General features: G+C 46.2%; 1 protein-coding gene across 1 annotated transcript; it reads right to left on the bottom strand.

Moving 5' to 3' along the window:
* Positions 1–216: 216 nt before the first annotated feature.
* BDH1 (3-hydroxybutyrate dehydrogenase 1) lies at positions 217–16,400 on the bottom strand. Its single transcript, XM_065640128.1, has 7 exons — positions 16,304–16,400; positions 14,895–15,026; positions 11,729–11,801; positions 10,348–10,458; positions 5,165–5,306; positions 3,440–3,592; positions 217–2,054 (listed from the first exon to the last, which is right to left on the bottom strand). Exons 2-7 carry the CDS (start codon positions 14,975–14,977, stop codon positions 1,585–1,587), a joined length of 1,032 nt encoding a protein of 343 aa, XP_065496200.1. The 5' UTR covers positions 14,978–15,026; positions 16,304–16,400; the 3' UTR covers positions 217–1,584.
* Between the last annotated feature and the right edge of the window lie 18 nt (positions 16,401–16,418).

Genomic DNA, 16,418 nt, shown 5'->3' on the forward strand with positions numbered 1-16,418 from the left:
TGCAAAACACAGGATACATCTGGTACTCGTACAGAAGTCCTGCACTGTCCAGCACAGGCATGTCAGACCCAAGACTGAACATCAGCCTCTGAATGCAGCGTGTATGTGTAACAGGCATGAACCTCACCAAATTAAAAAAAAACACCACTAAAGAATATGAGCTTTTCACCTTAAATATTTAAAAAATAAAGAGAGGGAGCCTCTGAATTTTGTTACCATTCATGTATACATTTATTAAGCTGAAGGAGTTCGATCATGACATGGTATGGTACTAGAACATGTGAGATCTCTTCTTTTTAACTTCACTAACAACGGTTAATCACTTTTTATTTTTGGCTTTCAAGCTTAAAAAAAATTAACTCTTTCCGCATTCTCCATGAAAGGGTCTTTTATACTTTTTTTTTTTCTTTTCTTACAGTACAAAACAAATGTTTCTCAAAGATGTAAACAACCATAATGGAAATGAAACTGCTCTTAAAGTTAACTTTACTGTTATGGACGTTAGATTTATGTCACGTTAGATTTATTTCAGCTGAGTGACTCCTTTAATGAAAATTCTTATTGTTATCACCATCTGCACCACAATAGTGCCTGTAGGCCCTGGTCAGGGCTAAGGCTCCTCTGTGCAACGTGCTGTACAAATACTTGGGTATAACTCTGAGGTCCCCGGCAAGAACAGCGTTCACTGGTGTGACTATAACCTTCTCTGTCTCCCCCTGCTCGGTGGTGATCCTCACAAATGATAGGAGTTGGAGTGAAACTATTCTCCAAAATAAGTCTGGAGTTGATGTTCAATTACTGTTGAAGGGAAATGTTACTACGGGCCAATCCTGATGCTAGCAGTCCTGTGCGTAAAGCCACTCACACTCATGGGAATGCTCATAACGAGTAAGAAACTCCTGTGGGAAAGGTCTGCAGGATTGAGTCCCTGGATTGTTGAACTATTTTGCAAGAAAGCATGCAAGAAATGCAGACTGGTTCCTTTTCTCTAAGGTTTCATCAATGTAAGTCTAAGAGAGAAAGGGACAGGGCCAGTTGCTCAGTTTCAGCACCTCCAGCATGTTGAGTTCTGATCTCCAAATTAAAGAAGTGTCTGCTCTGCCTTAGGCTACTGTGATCAGGCCTGGAAAAGTCTGTTGGACGTTTTTTGTCATCAGGAGGTGGCGGCTTGCCGTTACAGCATGAAGGGCCTTTCTTTTGTGGTATGAAGGCTGCACCCTAGGCAGGAATTGTGAAGATTGTGTTCAGCCATGAGCAGAAATCATTCTGAAAACACTTCAGAGCAATTGCAGTTTAAATGATTTTAAATTGACATTTGGGTGAAAAAAAAAAAGAAAAAGGACTACATGAAATAAATAGCAAAGAATCAATGTCCCTGCAGAGACATAATGTACTCCTGCCTAGGAAGCATCCCTCGCAAATTACTCCCTTTAGGTTATGTCAGATGTTTAAATGAACCCTTTAGAGCTAAAATACAGTACTCTGAAATGAGGTTAGAAAAATTTTAAAAGGACTAATGGGAAATGTGTACATTGCTCTCTTTAAAACAAATTTCCCACCTGGGTAGCCCAGGAGTGTGAGGCCTCAATAGACATAGAGCCGATCTGAGATGGCAGCAGGCATGTGTGTCATGATCTGCATCCGCAGCCACCAGTAGTAATCCATGGGGTGGTAGCGGGTGTAGGGGGTCGTGGACGTGAGCGCGTGGACGACACTTTCGATGACCGGCGAGGTGTCTGTTGAGCCGCTGTTGCAGTACGTCTCCATCTTGCTGACCTGCTCATCGAAGTACTTCCTGCCATAGTCTTTGCGCACTATCTCAGGGAGCTCGTCCCACATTTTGTCGGCTATGGCTTTGATTCGCTCGGGGCTGTACAGGTTGGTGGCAGCTATGAAGTTACCAGGCTCCACGATGCTGACCAACACCCCCTGGGGCTGCATTTCGTACCGCAGGCAGTCCGAGAAGGCTTCCACACCAAACTTGGTGATGCAGTAGGGTGACCGGGCAGGGCTGCCCATCCGACCCATCATGCTGCTGATGTTCACCACACGACCTAGGCAGAGGCCAGGCAGAGCACAGCTGAGCTGTGGTACCTCATCCAAAGCTGACACCTGACACACACCACTCAGAGTCCTGAACACCCACCCGCCCACTGCATATCCATGAGGGCTGCCTGGCAGACCTGCCCGTGGCTCTAGCTGAGCATTGCTGTCCTACACAACAGTCTTCAGGCAGGAGAAGAAGCCCATCACTTGTGCTTCCTGGTCATTATACCTGAGCACACAAAGCTCAGTGCTACAGGGAGCACAGAAGAGGCTGGACAGAGCCTGTATGGTGGGAAACAGGATTGCTCAGCAGCAATTAGGGCTGAGCACAGACAAGAGGAAGCAGCAGCAAAGCAAACCTCCAGCACCAAGGCTGAGCTTGTTTGTTTGTTAGTCAAAGGCACAAAATCCAGGGGCCCAATGGTGGCTTATAGTATCTCCCTCTTAAGAGGGAATGGATTGCTCCTGCACCACAAACAGGCAGAGCAGTCTAAGTCTCTGCACCCTTTTCTGTGCAACAGCTAGATTATGGCTCCAGGCATAGAGCTGAGGCCTTTCTCCTCTCCAGAAGCCATGCATTTTGGCTGAGGAGAGTGCTGGTAGGACACTGTGGATGCTGCAGTCTAATCCGAGGCTGCAGTTCTCTGCACCTCCTATCAGTCCTCATTGCTGAGTTGCGTTAAAAAGTTTGACCACAGAAGTGGATACCCTTCCGTGGTGGAAGAAATGCTACCAGGGCCACATACAGCCCAGATCTGCAACACAGGAAAACATTGTTAATGTCTCTGGATACCTCAAGAGTAAAAAATATTCTCATTTAGTCAGGTAGTTGGCCCCAGTACAGGAAAGCTTTTGTCCCTTTATGCTGAGACCCATGCAAGCTCCAAGTCTGTGTTCCTTTGCTGTACAAATCCCACCTCTGATACATTACAAGCTCCCAAAGTAACACAGCACACAGCTGACAATGGCCCTGCAAGAAGCACATCATAGGACACTGCTGCTGCCCACCCTGCAGCACTGGCACAGCTGGTGTTTGTACAGAGGGGAGGACTTGCTCCTGGCCCTGGAATTTATAATGAGCTGCAGCTTCTGAACAGGTAAAAGAAAGTATGACGGATTAGATCTTGCATGGGATGTTGCAGGAAAAGGCAGAACAGACGGGAAAGAGAAATAATAATTGGTTTTCAAGACTGCTGCCTTGCTGTGTAACTCAGACCAGTCAGTAAATCTGTTATTTTGTTTATGCTGTGGGACCCACTCTGTCTGTAAAGGTACAAAGGTGGCCAGTGGTGCAGAGAGAAGTATAACAGACCTTTTGGCCTCTAACACAGCAAGACATGGGGCAGGATGAGGAGCCCGCTCCAAAGAGTGCAGTCAGGAGTAGATCACTTACCCTTTGACCTCCGGATGAGTGGGAGGAAAGCCTTGGTGGTTCGCACAGTCCCCCACAGGTTCACTTCAGCTACCTCCATGTAGGTGTCCATGCTGGTGAACTCAACTTCCCCGAATGTGGAGATCCCAGCATTGTTAACCAGCCCCCAGAGCCCTAGAAGACAAAATCAAACACAAAGCTTTCCTTCTGTGGGACTAATGAGAGCAGCTTGGAAAAGGCCTTGCTAACAGATTATTGAACCATGTAGCAGAGCTTTTAATTACAACTTGTAATGATGGAAGCCAGACAGAAGAGAATTCACAGTGAACTTCAGTCTCCTGAGCAAATATAACCGCAATCAGGATGTGCCTGTATGGCCCAACACTGTAGCCATAATGTACCGTGAACAAGGCTTCCCAGGATGTTCTGAGACAGCAGAGGACTTCAGCCTTGACTAAGCTGTTCTCCTTGCCATTCTGTTTTTATCCATCATTATTTTTTAAAAGAAACAAAATATAGCATCTAAATTCAAATAATAATAGAGACCTTGTAAGAAACAAAAAATTCTTTTCAAATAAAATCCCTTGTGTCACCATAAGAACTAGAATGTCTGCAATGCTGGGAAGGGGGATGTGGGCATGAGCAGACATGGGTGGGAACACATGCCACGGCCTCTCCCTTTTATTCTGCTGCAACCAAGATGGGAACAACTGAAGCTACCAAGTCATTTGGCAATGAAAACAAAGATTAAAAAGGAATTTGGAATAAAACAAACTCACTTCGTATAATATTTTAATTGCACAGAAAACAGACTAAGAAAGGTCTAGGATGGCTTCTGTCTGCTGTTTAGAAAAACTCACTGTTATCTGTTGACTGACTGTGTCCAGATCTGTGTTCTCAGAAGCAGCTCAGAAAAGGCAACTTCATCCCAGCCTGTGCTTGAGAACACAGGGCTAGAAAACTTATATAGAAGATCCATATATAAAAATTAAATACAAATAAAGGACATAAGTTCATGCAAAATCCAACCCAAAACTTTACTGGTTGTTCTGCTTTTAAACAACCTTCATGTGTTGAAGAATGGATGCTCTTTAGGGGAAAAACGTAGTTCATCGAAGGGTGGAAAGGTTTCAGGAACGCCTGAACAACTGGGGATTTTCACAGTACTGGAGCAGAATTTGCTGTCATCACCTTTGCAGAATGAGGTAGGCAGGCTAAGAAAGTCAGTTACAGCTACTCCCTGGACTCTGAAATCCATAATATGGTATATGTAATATGTATATGGTAATATCTGCAATGGCATTAATGATACTCAGCTGGCTTCGTGGGAAATCCTTTGGAAAATCTCTCCATTTCCTTTGCCTTTTGAAAGTTTTTGGGGGATGTTTCCATTGCTAATCCCCAATCTTTGGGCACTGGCCAGGTTTTACAACATAAAGGGAGTCACATGAACTTCAGGTCACAGGAATAAAGCACTAATCCCAGGACCTTGATTTCCGCTAATGTCTCTGTAGGAGCCAGTGGAGAAAAAAGCAGTTTTCTTCATAGATGCTGTCTTAAGTGGGAAGCTGCTTTCTGATACGGCACATTTTAGCAGGACATTTGCTCTACACTGCTGCTCCTCAAAGCTTCGTGCCCTTCAAACACATGCTCAGCTTTCGAAATATGCTCTGAAAATGCTCTCAGAGCCCAGCTGAGGGAGCTCCTGCCACCTATGTGAACTCAGAGCCTGTTACATGCACCTACCTTTCTCTGGGTCCTGCAGGGTTCTACTGACATGCTCCACCGCCCGGTCCACTTCTTTGCTGTCACAGACATTGAGCTGGAGAGTTCTCATTCGATCACTGTTCATGTTGTCCAAATCCTTGGACCCACCCTCTCCCTTGTCCTAGATGGGAAGAAAGCGCTGGTTTGAATCTGGCCAAAAAGCTTGTGTGGAATATCAAATGCATAGCAACCATGAAATCAAGCAAAAGAGAGTGCACAGGGCAGTCACAGAATAATCAGGACAGTCCTGCAGCTCTAAGAGGAAGGGGAACAGACAGGACTGCTCCTGCAGAACACCATTCCTCAAACATCTCCATCTGACCATGAGCCCTGCCACCGAGTCAGCTGGTACAAACTGCTTCGACCACCAAGGAAGCAACCAGATGCCGCAGGGGTGGGAATGTGGTGCTGTCCTCACTCTGGCTTGCATATGGGGCACAGCAAGTAGCTTGGCAGGGGTAGGGTATAAAACAGCCACTGAGTGGCTGCACACGTAGACTGCACGTGCTTCTCAGTCACATTGCCAGCTCTGGGAGCAACAGTCCTAGAAGAGGGACTGCCTTCCCGCTGCTCTCTCAGCTGATCTATGCACACAGCTCCCACTGCCTGGAACCTCCCTACTGCCTTCAACAGACTGCTACAGAGTCTGATCAGCAAGTGCCTGGCCAGCTTGCCTGCTAGTAATTCTAGCATCTTGCTCTCTGTCTTCCCCCATGAGCTTTTTCTCACTCCCATTTCCCATCTCCACTCATTTTTTTCTCAGCTCAGGCAATAGATTCCCCCATTATACACATATCCACCCACAGCCCCAACAATTAACTGCAGCCAGCCCCTGAGATACTTTTCACACGGGCCAGATGCTGCTAGCAACAAGGCTGCTGTGCCCACAGCTAGTCCCTTCACAGCGGTGACCCTGGCTATGGTGCTTCCAGGACACAGACATGGGATATTAATACAAGTTTGGGACTATCCCTGAATTGCTCCCATTGTTATAAGCTACCAGACTGTGCTGGCCACTACAGGGTACTTTTTAGAGGGTCTAGATCTGAAAATAATCACTTTTGGGAACATCCCTGTCTTCACTGTAGGAGATTCCCTCTGTCCCCTCAATATCATCCCTCACTAGAAGTCTCTTACTCCCTATTAACAAGCTAGACATGCAGCATGTCCCACAGGATCATCTGACAGCTGCCTAGCTCTTCCTCCCTCACCACTCCACCCTCCAGGTAGACCTGCTCGCTGTGTCAGTGTCAGCAGGCAAGTATCAGAGTGCTCTTCACTCCTGACAGATGAGGCTTTTTTGGATAGGTAGGTTTTTTTTTTCCCTCTGACCTGGAACAGGACAGTTCTTCATATCAGGGCTGTTTTCTGACTGCTGAATGACATTAGGTTGTTCTAAACATCTCAAGTCACAGGCGCTCCCTGTCAGAGACTGCCAGCAGTTAGCTGTCAATGAGACGGTGCTCGCCCCTGCAGTCTGAACCCAGGCTGCCCATTTGCCCCTGGAGGAGAGTTCCCTCAGACAACACACTTCCAGTACTGCAAAAGGGAGGCCATACATCCCTTGTCTCTGTGGCACCTCTCTTCCAAAATACCTTCTCCTGGCTCATCTAATTCCTGGACTTATCCACTGTGCTCACGGACAGTTCACTAACTTAAGTACCTGACATCTCCTCTGTCTTCTTTCTCTACCCTTCCTTATTTCACTGTAGACTGTTAATACTGGTTAGTGTTTGTCCTTAAGAGAAGGCATCTACTGCACTCTCTTCACACGGAAGCATACTGCATACAAAATGGAGCAGTTACAATTCCCATGCACAGCTTAATGGTGTATGTTTTTACAGTGACTAAAAATAGAGTTTTGTGCTAAGTTTGCTGCTCACTCAAAAGCACTGTCGTGCTGAAGCCAGTGTGTATGGCAGAGCGTTGAAAAGCATACAAGTGGCACATGTGGGAATGCCGACAGGGAATCAGCAAATGCAAGCATGCAAGTCCCTTGGGAACACTAGATATGGCTAAAGGGAAGAGGAAGAACAGCAAGGCCAAGGTGCTTCTTTCCCCAATCCCAGCTCTGCGAGGTGCTACAAAATCTCTAGGCCACAGCAACACACCAGCCTCAGAGACCTTGTAAGCTCTACTGGGACCTTCACAGCATCCTCTTCTTCCTCCCTTACTGGGTTGGCTCAGCAAGCCAACACCTCTGTTGCCCTCCCACCCACTTGTAGCTGGGTGCTTGGACAGGGACCCCTGGAGCTAGGATCCTGCCCAAGACTTGGACTCTGGGCATTCTCCCAGACCCACAGGGACGTTCCCTTGGCTCTTCAGAAAGGGCAGGTGGGTGGTGGTTAAATCAGACACCCTGTGATTGTGCCACACTCTCCTGACATGGGATGCAGCCTGTCCCACAGCCCCTGGGCCCACACGCAGCAGTGGAAGGACCGTCTCATGCTATGCCAAGAGACCAGTACATCTCTGCTATCAGCACCAGGATGCACTGTCCTAATGGTGAGAGGACCCAGCTCTTGCATACTGAGAAAGCACACCACTGCCTCATCTTCCTCTTTCCATGGTCACTCTCTGGGACCCACAGGCTTCACCTTCTATCTTTATCAGTGTCCTTGAAGTGGTATGTAACACCCTGTGGCTCTGAGCGCTCTTGGTGAGCCCTACAGAAACTGGCCTGCATGCTGGCTTGCTCAGATAACCTCTGCCTTCTCATCCCCCTGCAAGCCCTAGCAGGCCTGAGCACACAAAGCAAAGCAAACAGGGGTTCCACCACACTCCTGACAGCCATAACAAACATCACATATGTCCACTGGTAACAGATACTGATGGAAAAATACCTTCTTCATCTTGGGTCAGCTGGCTCCTCCAGCTATTAACCAAAGAGGAAAAAATAAGACAGCTGCAGTGTGATCGTTCATTGGATCCAGTCTATCACTGTCTTTTGGCAATGAAGCATCAACACAACGCTCACATAAATATATTCACCAGTGAAAATGTTAGGAAGAAATCGTGTGTGAAATAGCACGTTGTTAGCACAGATCCATCCTTGGGCCCCTCAGCTGTGATTAAACATTTCTTTCAGGTTTCCTTCAGTAAAAATACAGTTAGGTGCTCAGGATCTAGCCACTCTAGGAAAGCTTTCCTAATGAAGAGTCAGCACTGCACACATTTTTAACCTCCAACAAGGGTGCAGTGTTCCTCAGAACAATGCATAACCTGAGGACATGATGGCTTCCCAAACTGGAGTATGCTTCTGATGTGCAGGTGTGCTGTGAAAAACAGTCGCATGAAAGTAACACTCAAGTTTCAGAGTAATTTCCTCTCTGTCAGGGCTAGGTCAAATATACCCAAGCAAAAGATGTTCCTTCTCATTTCTACCTCCACCTCTATGTAGCATCTAAAAACACAACAGGCTTTTTCTGCCCTTAAAAACAGCACCAGCAATAATTACAGTCTGATCAAAATCCCGCTTATGGTTTTGCTAGTGAAAACTGTGGCAAAATGAGAAATCAACTCAGTCTCCTGGAGTTGCTTTAGTTCTACATAATGTATATGGCCTGAAGACACACAGGAAACCAGCCTGTTAACTAAGGAGCTTTGGCATTTTACAGTGTTTTTCTGATGACAGCTGCTGTTACCAGACTCACCATAGTCACACAGATTTTGGAACATGGGATGTGAGTCCAGCTAAAGAAGCAATATTTAATTACACAGTGATACAGCATAGCTTTCTGCTGATTTTTCGCATGGAAATAAATATTGATCAAAGCCTAAAAGAGTTCTGGCATGCTGCTGCATGTCAGCTTACGCTAAAAATGTCAGAGGCCAAGATTTTTCACTAACATGCATTCAGTAGAAAGAGTATTGAAGACACCAAAATGGAAGGGAGGTTTCAGTGGCAGTTAAAGACATGCTCACTGAAAATCAGGTCTTTCTGGCAGCTCAGACAGAGGAAGTGAAACCCGGAAGTAACTTTGCAGCTCTGAAATTTTTGGCTCCTGTCAACACAGAGGCAGGCTTTTTTAAGTCTGCAATGTTCTTATATTCTCTAGTATTGATCTTCAGTTATAAAAGTTGAATAGAAACATCTGCCAAAAAAGTACTCATCTACCCTCTCTTTTCTTGACACCTTTTAAAAACCAGGAATTTATAAGTGTCATTTTCTGCTTCAAAGCCTGTAGAGGGAGCCCAGGTTAACACATGAACTCTTAACCCAAAGCTGAGACACCGCAAGGTACAGAGCTATCAAAACACAAACTTCTCTTTTGAAAAAATGCAGCAAGAAACTAGTAATTTAAGCAAAATTTAGTAATAGTGGAAAAGTTAACAGCAGAAATAGTATTAATAACATTAAAAAAACACCTGGCAAATTATCTTTAAATAATGTAACTATTCAAGATACATTCATAGAGATGAGCTAAAAGATCAGGATCAAATTAACAGACCCATCCCAGGATACCCCAAGGAGTTTGTTTCTGTGGGAAATGGCCATGCAGCTAAAAAAGTGCAGTGCTTCATAAGGAGAGAGCAGCTAAAGCTCTCTCCCGTTCTGCATGACCAGGCATCTCTGACTGCCCTACAGAGCACTCCTGGAGAGTGTATCACAACTGCATCACTAAGCTATTTGTGGCCTGACTCTGTTCTCATTTGCACTCGTAGAACTCTGTCACCTACACAGCGATTTCAGGAGATCCTCAATACACACTGAGGCATAGCTGCACTCATGAACATAGAAAAATATGCTCATACCACATGCCATAAAATCACTGGTGGCTCAGTCTGTGTCACAATCAAAATAAACCCTGCATAAATATGTATAGTCTGAGCACAGGGCCAAAGGTCTAGACTCAAGCTGACCCAAAAATTTGCTTATAGATAAGCCTATAAAATTAGATTTGGGGTTCCAGTCCATCAGATATGGAACAGGATACATTGTTGTGACTCAAATAAGAACCTCCCTAGATACCGTTCAGTCCTATTCTGGTCTAGACTGGGTTATGCTCTATGAAATTCAAGCACCTGTGTCATTCCCTTTGGGCTGCCAACCACCCTCCCTCTCCTTAGCAGAAAGCTGTGCAGAGTGGAAAGGGAAGATTGGAGTTCCTATGTATCTGTGCATGTGCACAGGTGAAGAATATAGTTTTAGTTTTCCCTACCTTTTGCAGGCAGCCAGCATAAATAATGAAACCTTTGTCATGCAGGTGTTTGGCCAAGGCAAATCCAAACCCTGAGTCACAACCTGTTATAAGCACAGCTCTGCTGCCAATCTGCAAAACAAAACAGAACAAAACGCACTGGAATTGAGTATTTGAAATCAGTGATTTGCGGTGCACAGAACAAAACCATGTCCTTGGCCAGAAGCAGTCTGTTCCCCACACTCCTTGCCAGCTACTGCCACCCAGTGCCTCCTGAAGACAAGATATGAAGGTTTCGTACTGAGTTCACTCCAGTGGTGTTTCTGTTCCTATATGTTCAAAGCAGGTAGGAGTCCACTCTTCTGTGCCATACAGCCTGGAGGGCATGGCAAAGATAGCTTGACTGAAGAAAGGGTATGGGATAACCTTCCTGACTGCTCACTCATCTTTCTCTAGCAAATAAACCCTCTAGTGCTGGGTTTTAAAAACTGAGCAGAATCAAGTGGGTTTAATGTTTGAAATTAAGACTAGATGGTCAGTCTTTTTGTTTGGTTGGTTTTTGGTCTTCTTATTTTTCCAACTTACAATTTAAATAGAAGTATACCCCCTTCCTTCTCCAAACCCCTTCTTCTATCCCAAAGAGAGGCAGCAGTTAAGTGCCATGTTAAAAATTGTATGGTGTATCAGACATTCCAGCAGCAAAAAGTGCACATGCAGCAAGGTGCTGCTGTGGGTAGGACTGGGTAATAATTATTTGAAATCCATTCCAAAATTTTACTTTCCCCAGCATACCCAGGGACTGATCAGGGTCACACTGGAAGCCTGGCAGTGATGCAAGGGCCATATCTGAATTCCTCTGGGACCCTGTCCCAGGGTGATGGAGCAAGATGTGCATGCTCCAGTGCTGCTACAGCACCGAGTTCTGTGCCACAAGACAGGCAAGAAGGTAAATACTCCCCCTCTCCCTTGCCTGGCGCTGCTCCTGGCAAACCAGCACCTTCAGGGAGAGGGTGGTTAAAGACGATGGCCACGCTCCAGATCAAAAGGTGAGGACACACCAATTTATTTACGTCTCTTTACAGAGCCACACTCCAGAAAGAGTGCTTTATTAAGAATTTGTCATGCAAATTCTCTCCACTCTAAGGTGAAAGATTTCATCTGCTGACTGAGTTCCAAAAATAGAAAAACCCACCAGTCTGATTGTTTATTTCCAACCTTAGCAGCATGTACTGTGCTACGTCAATGGAAGCTCTGTGCTAGGAAAGAATGTGGAGCATGCTGAAGAGGTCCAGCTCAGAGACTTTCTGGCAAATCAGAAAGAAGAATTTGGTCACCAGGCTTCAAGGATTTTTAAAACCTCAGCTCAGCTGAACTAGTTGCTGGAAACCATCATCACACTCACCTGATCAATTTCACTTGCATAAGAGCGGCTGCCATGTGGGGACAAGAGAGGGAAACAAAATCTCTGCACAGGCCTGTTAAAAAACAAACAAACAAACACAACAGAACAATCAGGCATAGAATATCTTGTCTGTACCCTGGTGCTGCAGCATACACATGAAAAGGAATGTAGTGTTGCCTACATACATGATGTAGATTGTCATTTGAGAAGACAATCCATTCTACAGTTCTCCTTAGTCTGAGCCTGTGTGTCTTTTACAGTACGAAAAATTCATTTCTCCAAAGACCTTGATGCTATTTCCAGATGCAGAAGCTGTCTGGATATTACCAAGAATCCTAAAATAGTTCCTGGTCTGGAGGCACAGAGCTGCTTCCACCTGCAAAATGGGCAGTACAGTCCTTTCACTTCCAACAGCAACAACACTCTCATTTAGATCTGCACAAAGCTGGGGTAGGGGAAGTTATTCATTTGTCTGATGAAAGTATTCTGCATTTTCTCTGATCCCCTGCCCAAGGCTGAATTTGCTTGGATCTATCTCACTGTTTTTACACACAACTCCACCCTGCTGTCACCTTAAATGACACTTGTTCCTCTGCAGCGTCTACCTATTAGATACTCTTAGACTTTCTATTCCCTCTTTGCAACTGTTTAAGCTAAGAGATACTATGTCTTAGAGCAATACTTGGCACGCAGATCTGAAGCTCCTCTGCATAGTATGTCTGACTCGCAGGAAGACAAACCTTGCTCACAGAGTAGAGCAAAGCAACAGGGACTGACATTCTATTTAGAAAAGCTATGCTACCAGTAGCATCACATTGTCTTAGGTCTTGCCATCATTCATCAAAACTGAGCCTAGACAACATGCCAGAGTGACACCAGCTTCTGTCCTTGCCAGTCACCTCTCTGGACTGTACCAGCTTTTTCATTCTCACTTTGGGCCCTGAGTGCCCTCCCAGAGCCTTCTGGCCTTCCCCTAGACTTGATGTACTTCACCCACCCTCTGGCACCTCTAACAACACTTATGCTTCAGCAGAGCTTATCTTCCAGGCTGCTCTTCTGCCTTCTAAGTAAATTTGCATAATCATTCACAATTATCTCCTGCTCAGACATCACAGACACTCCCAGGGTGACCTTGACCTGTGCTACACTGAACAGCAACCTGCAGACACTCTGGCCTCTGAGCTGCATCTTGGGAAAACAAGGCTGGAAAAAGGGTCTGCTAGGGCAGAAGCTGTGAACCAGATGGGAAGGAGCCGATTTATATTCAGGCAACGATGTCCACTCACCTTTCTGCAACAGTTTAGATCTTTATTCTAACTTTGCATGTCACAAGCCCAATCAGCTCTTGAAATAGCTACAGTCAATTCAACTGCTGCAAAGGTCAGTCCCCAGGTGAAGTCTGTGTTAACATCACTGACCTGCAATCCTGGCTTGGAACTTTCATCTCAACAATAAGCTTCTTGGTTTGTCTCAAAGTACACAGAAATGTTCATACCTTCTGTTTTAGTTGCATGAACTTGATTTTTATTTTTCAGTGTTGTGCCTGGGTCCTGTTACTTCACTGCAGAGCACTGATTTGCAGCACTCAGTGTACAGACACCTGTAGAGAATAACTGCTTGGCATTCTGCCCACCTTGACCAGAAGGCAAGGGCATAAAATAGATGCCAGCTGCTGATCAGCAGGAATGTCAGAGGAAACAGCTACGATGCGTATGTGACGTCAGCCCCCTCACAGTACACTAATGTACCACAAGCCATTTTTGTCATTCTGCATGACTGAATTCTAGAGACCACAACTGAGACTTCTGAAATGCACAGATGGTCCTCCAACTGAATATGTGCTTGTAACCATGCATTCACTTTTGTTCAGTTACACCAAAAAAGGAGGTCCTCAGCTTGAAGAGCCAAGTATATAAACGCTACCTCAAGGAATTGAGACATCCACATAGTGACAACACTGCCTTTCAGAAGAACAGTTGGATTTCCATTCCAGGTTTAGTAGCTTGTATGTACTTCAAAAAATGCAACACATTTTTGCCCTGAGTACAAAATGCACAAAGCACAAATACACAGTAAGCAAAACAAAGAAGAAGAAAAGAATATGCTGAAAATTCTTTTCTCAAGTTAATAAAGCATTAATTTGTATTTTTAAGGCTACAGCGGATTCCTGCTGATGCAGCTTTGGTGTGTGTGGAGTAAATAGGAGATAAAAGGCCTACGTCTGTTTGCACAGGAAATCTCTAACAGCCTAGCTATCTTGGGTCTCTACAACTCCTTGTTACAGCAGCCATCCTTGACAGTGATGGTGCTGAACACCACTATCAACAGCAGTAGAACAACACTGGAGGTGGCAGTTCTTGCTTAGCAGGTCGTGAGCCACTTTTAAATGGCTTATGTAGAATTAGTGGTACACAGACCATTGTCTGGAAACCTTGCTCTAAAGCAAAGCCAGTGAAAGCACTCAGCTTGCTCTGAATTTGGACTAGTAAGGTCCTTTTATATACCAATATAAAAGTTCGAGGTTTTTTTCAGAGCTTGGAATTAGAATTACATAGGCATTTTTCTGTTCATGTTCAAAAAAAACCAGCTTTGTTACTCAGCCCAGCTTCGTTACTCAGCCCACCTTCATTTCTCACTAAAACTCTCCCTCTCAACTTTCTTATTTCATGTGATTCATTGCTGCTTTAACAAAGTATATGAAATATATGACTGTACCTGGCAAGGCCTACTTGCCGTTATTCAGGAATAAATCCTTGCTTGACAATGAATTAATGCTCTACTCAACACTCTTTTGAGTGCAGTTGATTGTCCAAGTGTAAAAAAAAAAAAAAAAAACAAACCAACAGGTTGCCAGCCTCTCCCTGTATACAGAGTCATCTCCTCTGTGCTCAGCTCAAGGACTGAGCACTGGCACAGGCTGCCCAGGCAGACTGCAGAGTCTCCATCCTTGGAGATATTCAAAAGCCATCTGGACATAGTCCTGGGCAACCAGCTCTAGGAGGCCCTGCTTGAGCAGCTGGTGGGACCAGATGATCCCCAGAGGTCCCTTCTAACCTCAACCATGGAGTGATTCTGTAAATAAACTGTCCCACTGAAGTCAAATGAGCCCTCAACGTGTGTTTTACTCAAGATCTCACTCTTTCTTCTTCTCCACCAAATTACTTACCTGAAGCCATTGCCTGGGTCCTTGAAATTCAGACCTTTCACAGCGAAGTTCAGGAGGGGCCGGGACAGCTTGGTAGCCAACATGTTTTCGATTACCACACTCTACCAACAGCAAGAGTGTTCTCCTGTAGCTCTGCAATACAAGATAGCACCTCTGTTTTAGTTGCTCAATTATTTTGTAAGTCATGCTGACTCCATCTATTTCAACACGAAAAATAAAGTCCAAAGGAACTCATCTTTCCCCCTTGCAGACCCCACACTGAGACAAACAGCTCAACCTTCAACCGCCTCAAGATGCTTTTAAATAAAGAAAAAGATTAGAAGTAAACTGACAAGTGGGGAGGTATTTAAAGAAAATGTCAATTTCTCCTTTAATGAATCTTTATCTGTATTCTCCGAAACAGTTAAAAATGGAGGTATTTACATGGAATATATTATTTCGACTGAGCTATATGAAATAATTTTAAACTAAAATGTAACTTCAAGTCATGGGTGATGTTATATGTTCCCAAAAGCAATCCTTGGGCTTTACAGTCAGTACAGCCATGTGGTTAAAAATACATTTCCTTGTAATTAAGTAGCTTGTGATGCTGGACTATGCAAAGGGAATGACCATTAAACTACGGGGTGAAAACAGCTCAAGAACAAGAGTTAAGTACAGAAATTTTAATCATATTCATTTTGGATAAAACAAATCCAGCGCACAAAACACATCTCCCCAGCTTAATGCGCAGTCTCTTTTACTAACGCAGAACAGCAGTGCCTAGTTGTTAGGGCTCATTTGCATCTCTGCCGAAGGCTGGGCTGCTGCTGCGGCAGCTTCAGGGCCTGCTGGGAAACAGGCCTCGAGTCAAAACGAGGGAAATCACCACAAAAAGAGCAGTGCCGGGGCACCGAGCTCGGAAGAGAGAGGTCTGGGCTCAGAAGGACTGCCAAGCTCCGGTAATCCTCAGAAATTCAGCGGTTTGGATCCAATTCGAGAGCTCGGTGGCTGCCCACGCAGTTTTTTGTGAGGAATTTTGTCACGAGGGGACGGGCCTTCCCCGGGCAGGGCCCGCCGGCCCGGCCCCACGCAGGGGCGCGGCTCCCGCGGCCGGGAACGGGCTCCGGCGCTCGCCAAGGGCGCACCAGTGCGTGGCGGCCCCGCGGGGGCACGGAGACGGCCGCGGCCTCCCACGCGTGGGCGGCGTGGGGCGGGCTGAGGGTGGAGGCCGCGCGGGGGGGGTGCCAGCGCCCCTCGCTTCCCGCCGCGCCCGGATCGCCCCCTCCCCGCGGGCGGGCAAGGTCAGCGGGCAGCCCGGGGTCCGGCGGGGCCGGGCTGCCACTGCTGCCCAAACCTCCCCCCCACTCGCCTCCCCCCCACCTCCCGCGGAGGCCCCGAGGCGGCGGCAACGGGCCACCCCACGTTACCTGGAGCCGGCGGGGCTGGCGGGCGCTGCTGCCGTTTGAATGAGGCTGGGCCGGTGCCCCCGGCTGCCGGGGCGCGGCGGGGGGCGGGCCGGGGGAAGGGCCGGGGCGGGCGCGG

Source organism: Caloenas nicobarica, chromosome 8 (assembly GCF_036013445.1).
Source record: "Caloenas nicobarica isolate bCalNic1 chromosome 8, bCalNic1.hap1, whole genome shotgun sequence".
Taxonomy (NCBI): domain Eukaryota; kingdom Metazoa; phylum Chordata; class Aves; order Columbiformes; family Columbidae; genus Caloenas; species Caloenas nicobarica.

Coding starts and splice junctions, on each gene's coding strand:
- BDH1 (XM_065640128.1), bottom strand. CDS start 14,977: ATGTTGGCTACCAAGCTGTCCCGGCCCCTCCTGAACTTCGCTGTGAAA. Junction 11,802..14,894: donor GACCCAGGCAATGGCTTCAG/GTAAGTAATTTG, acceptor GTTTTTTAACAG/GCCTGTGCAGAGATTTTGTT. Junction 10,459..11,728: donor ATGCAAGTGAAATTGATCAG/GTGAGTGTGATG, acceptor TTTGTTTTGCAG/ATTGGCAGCAGAGCTGTGCT.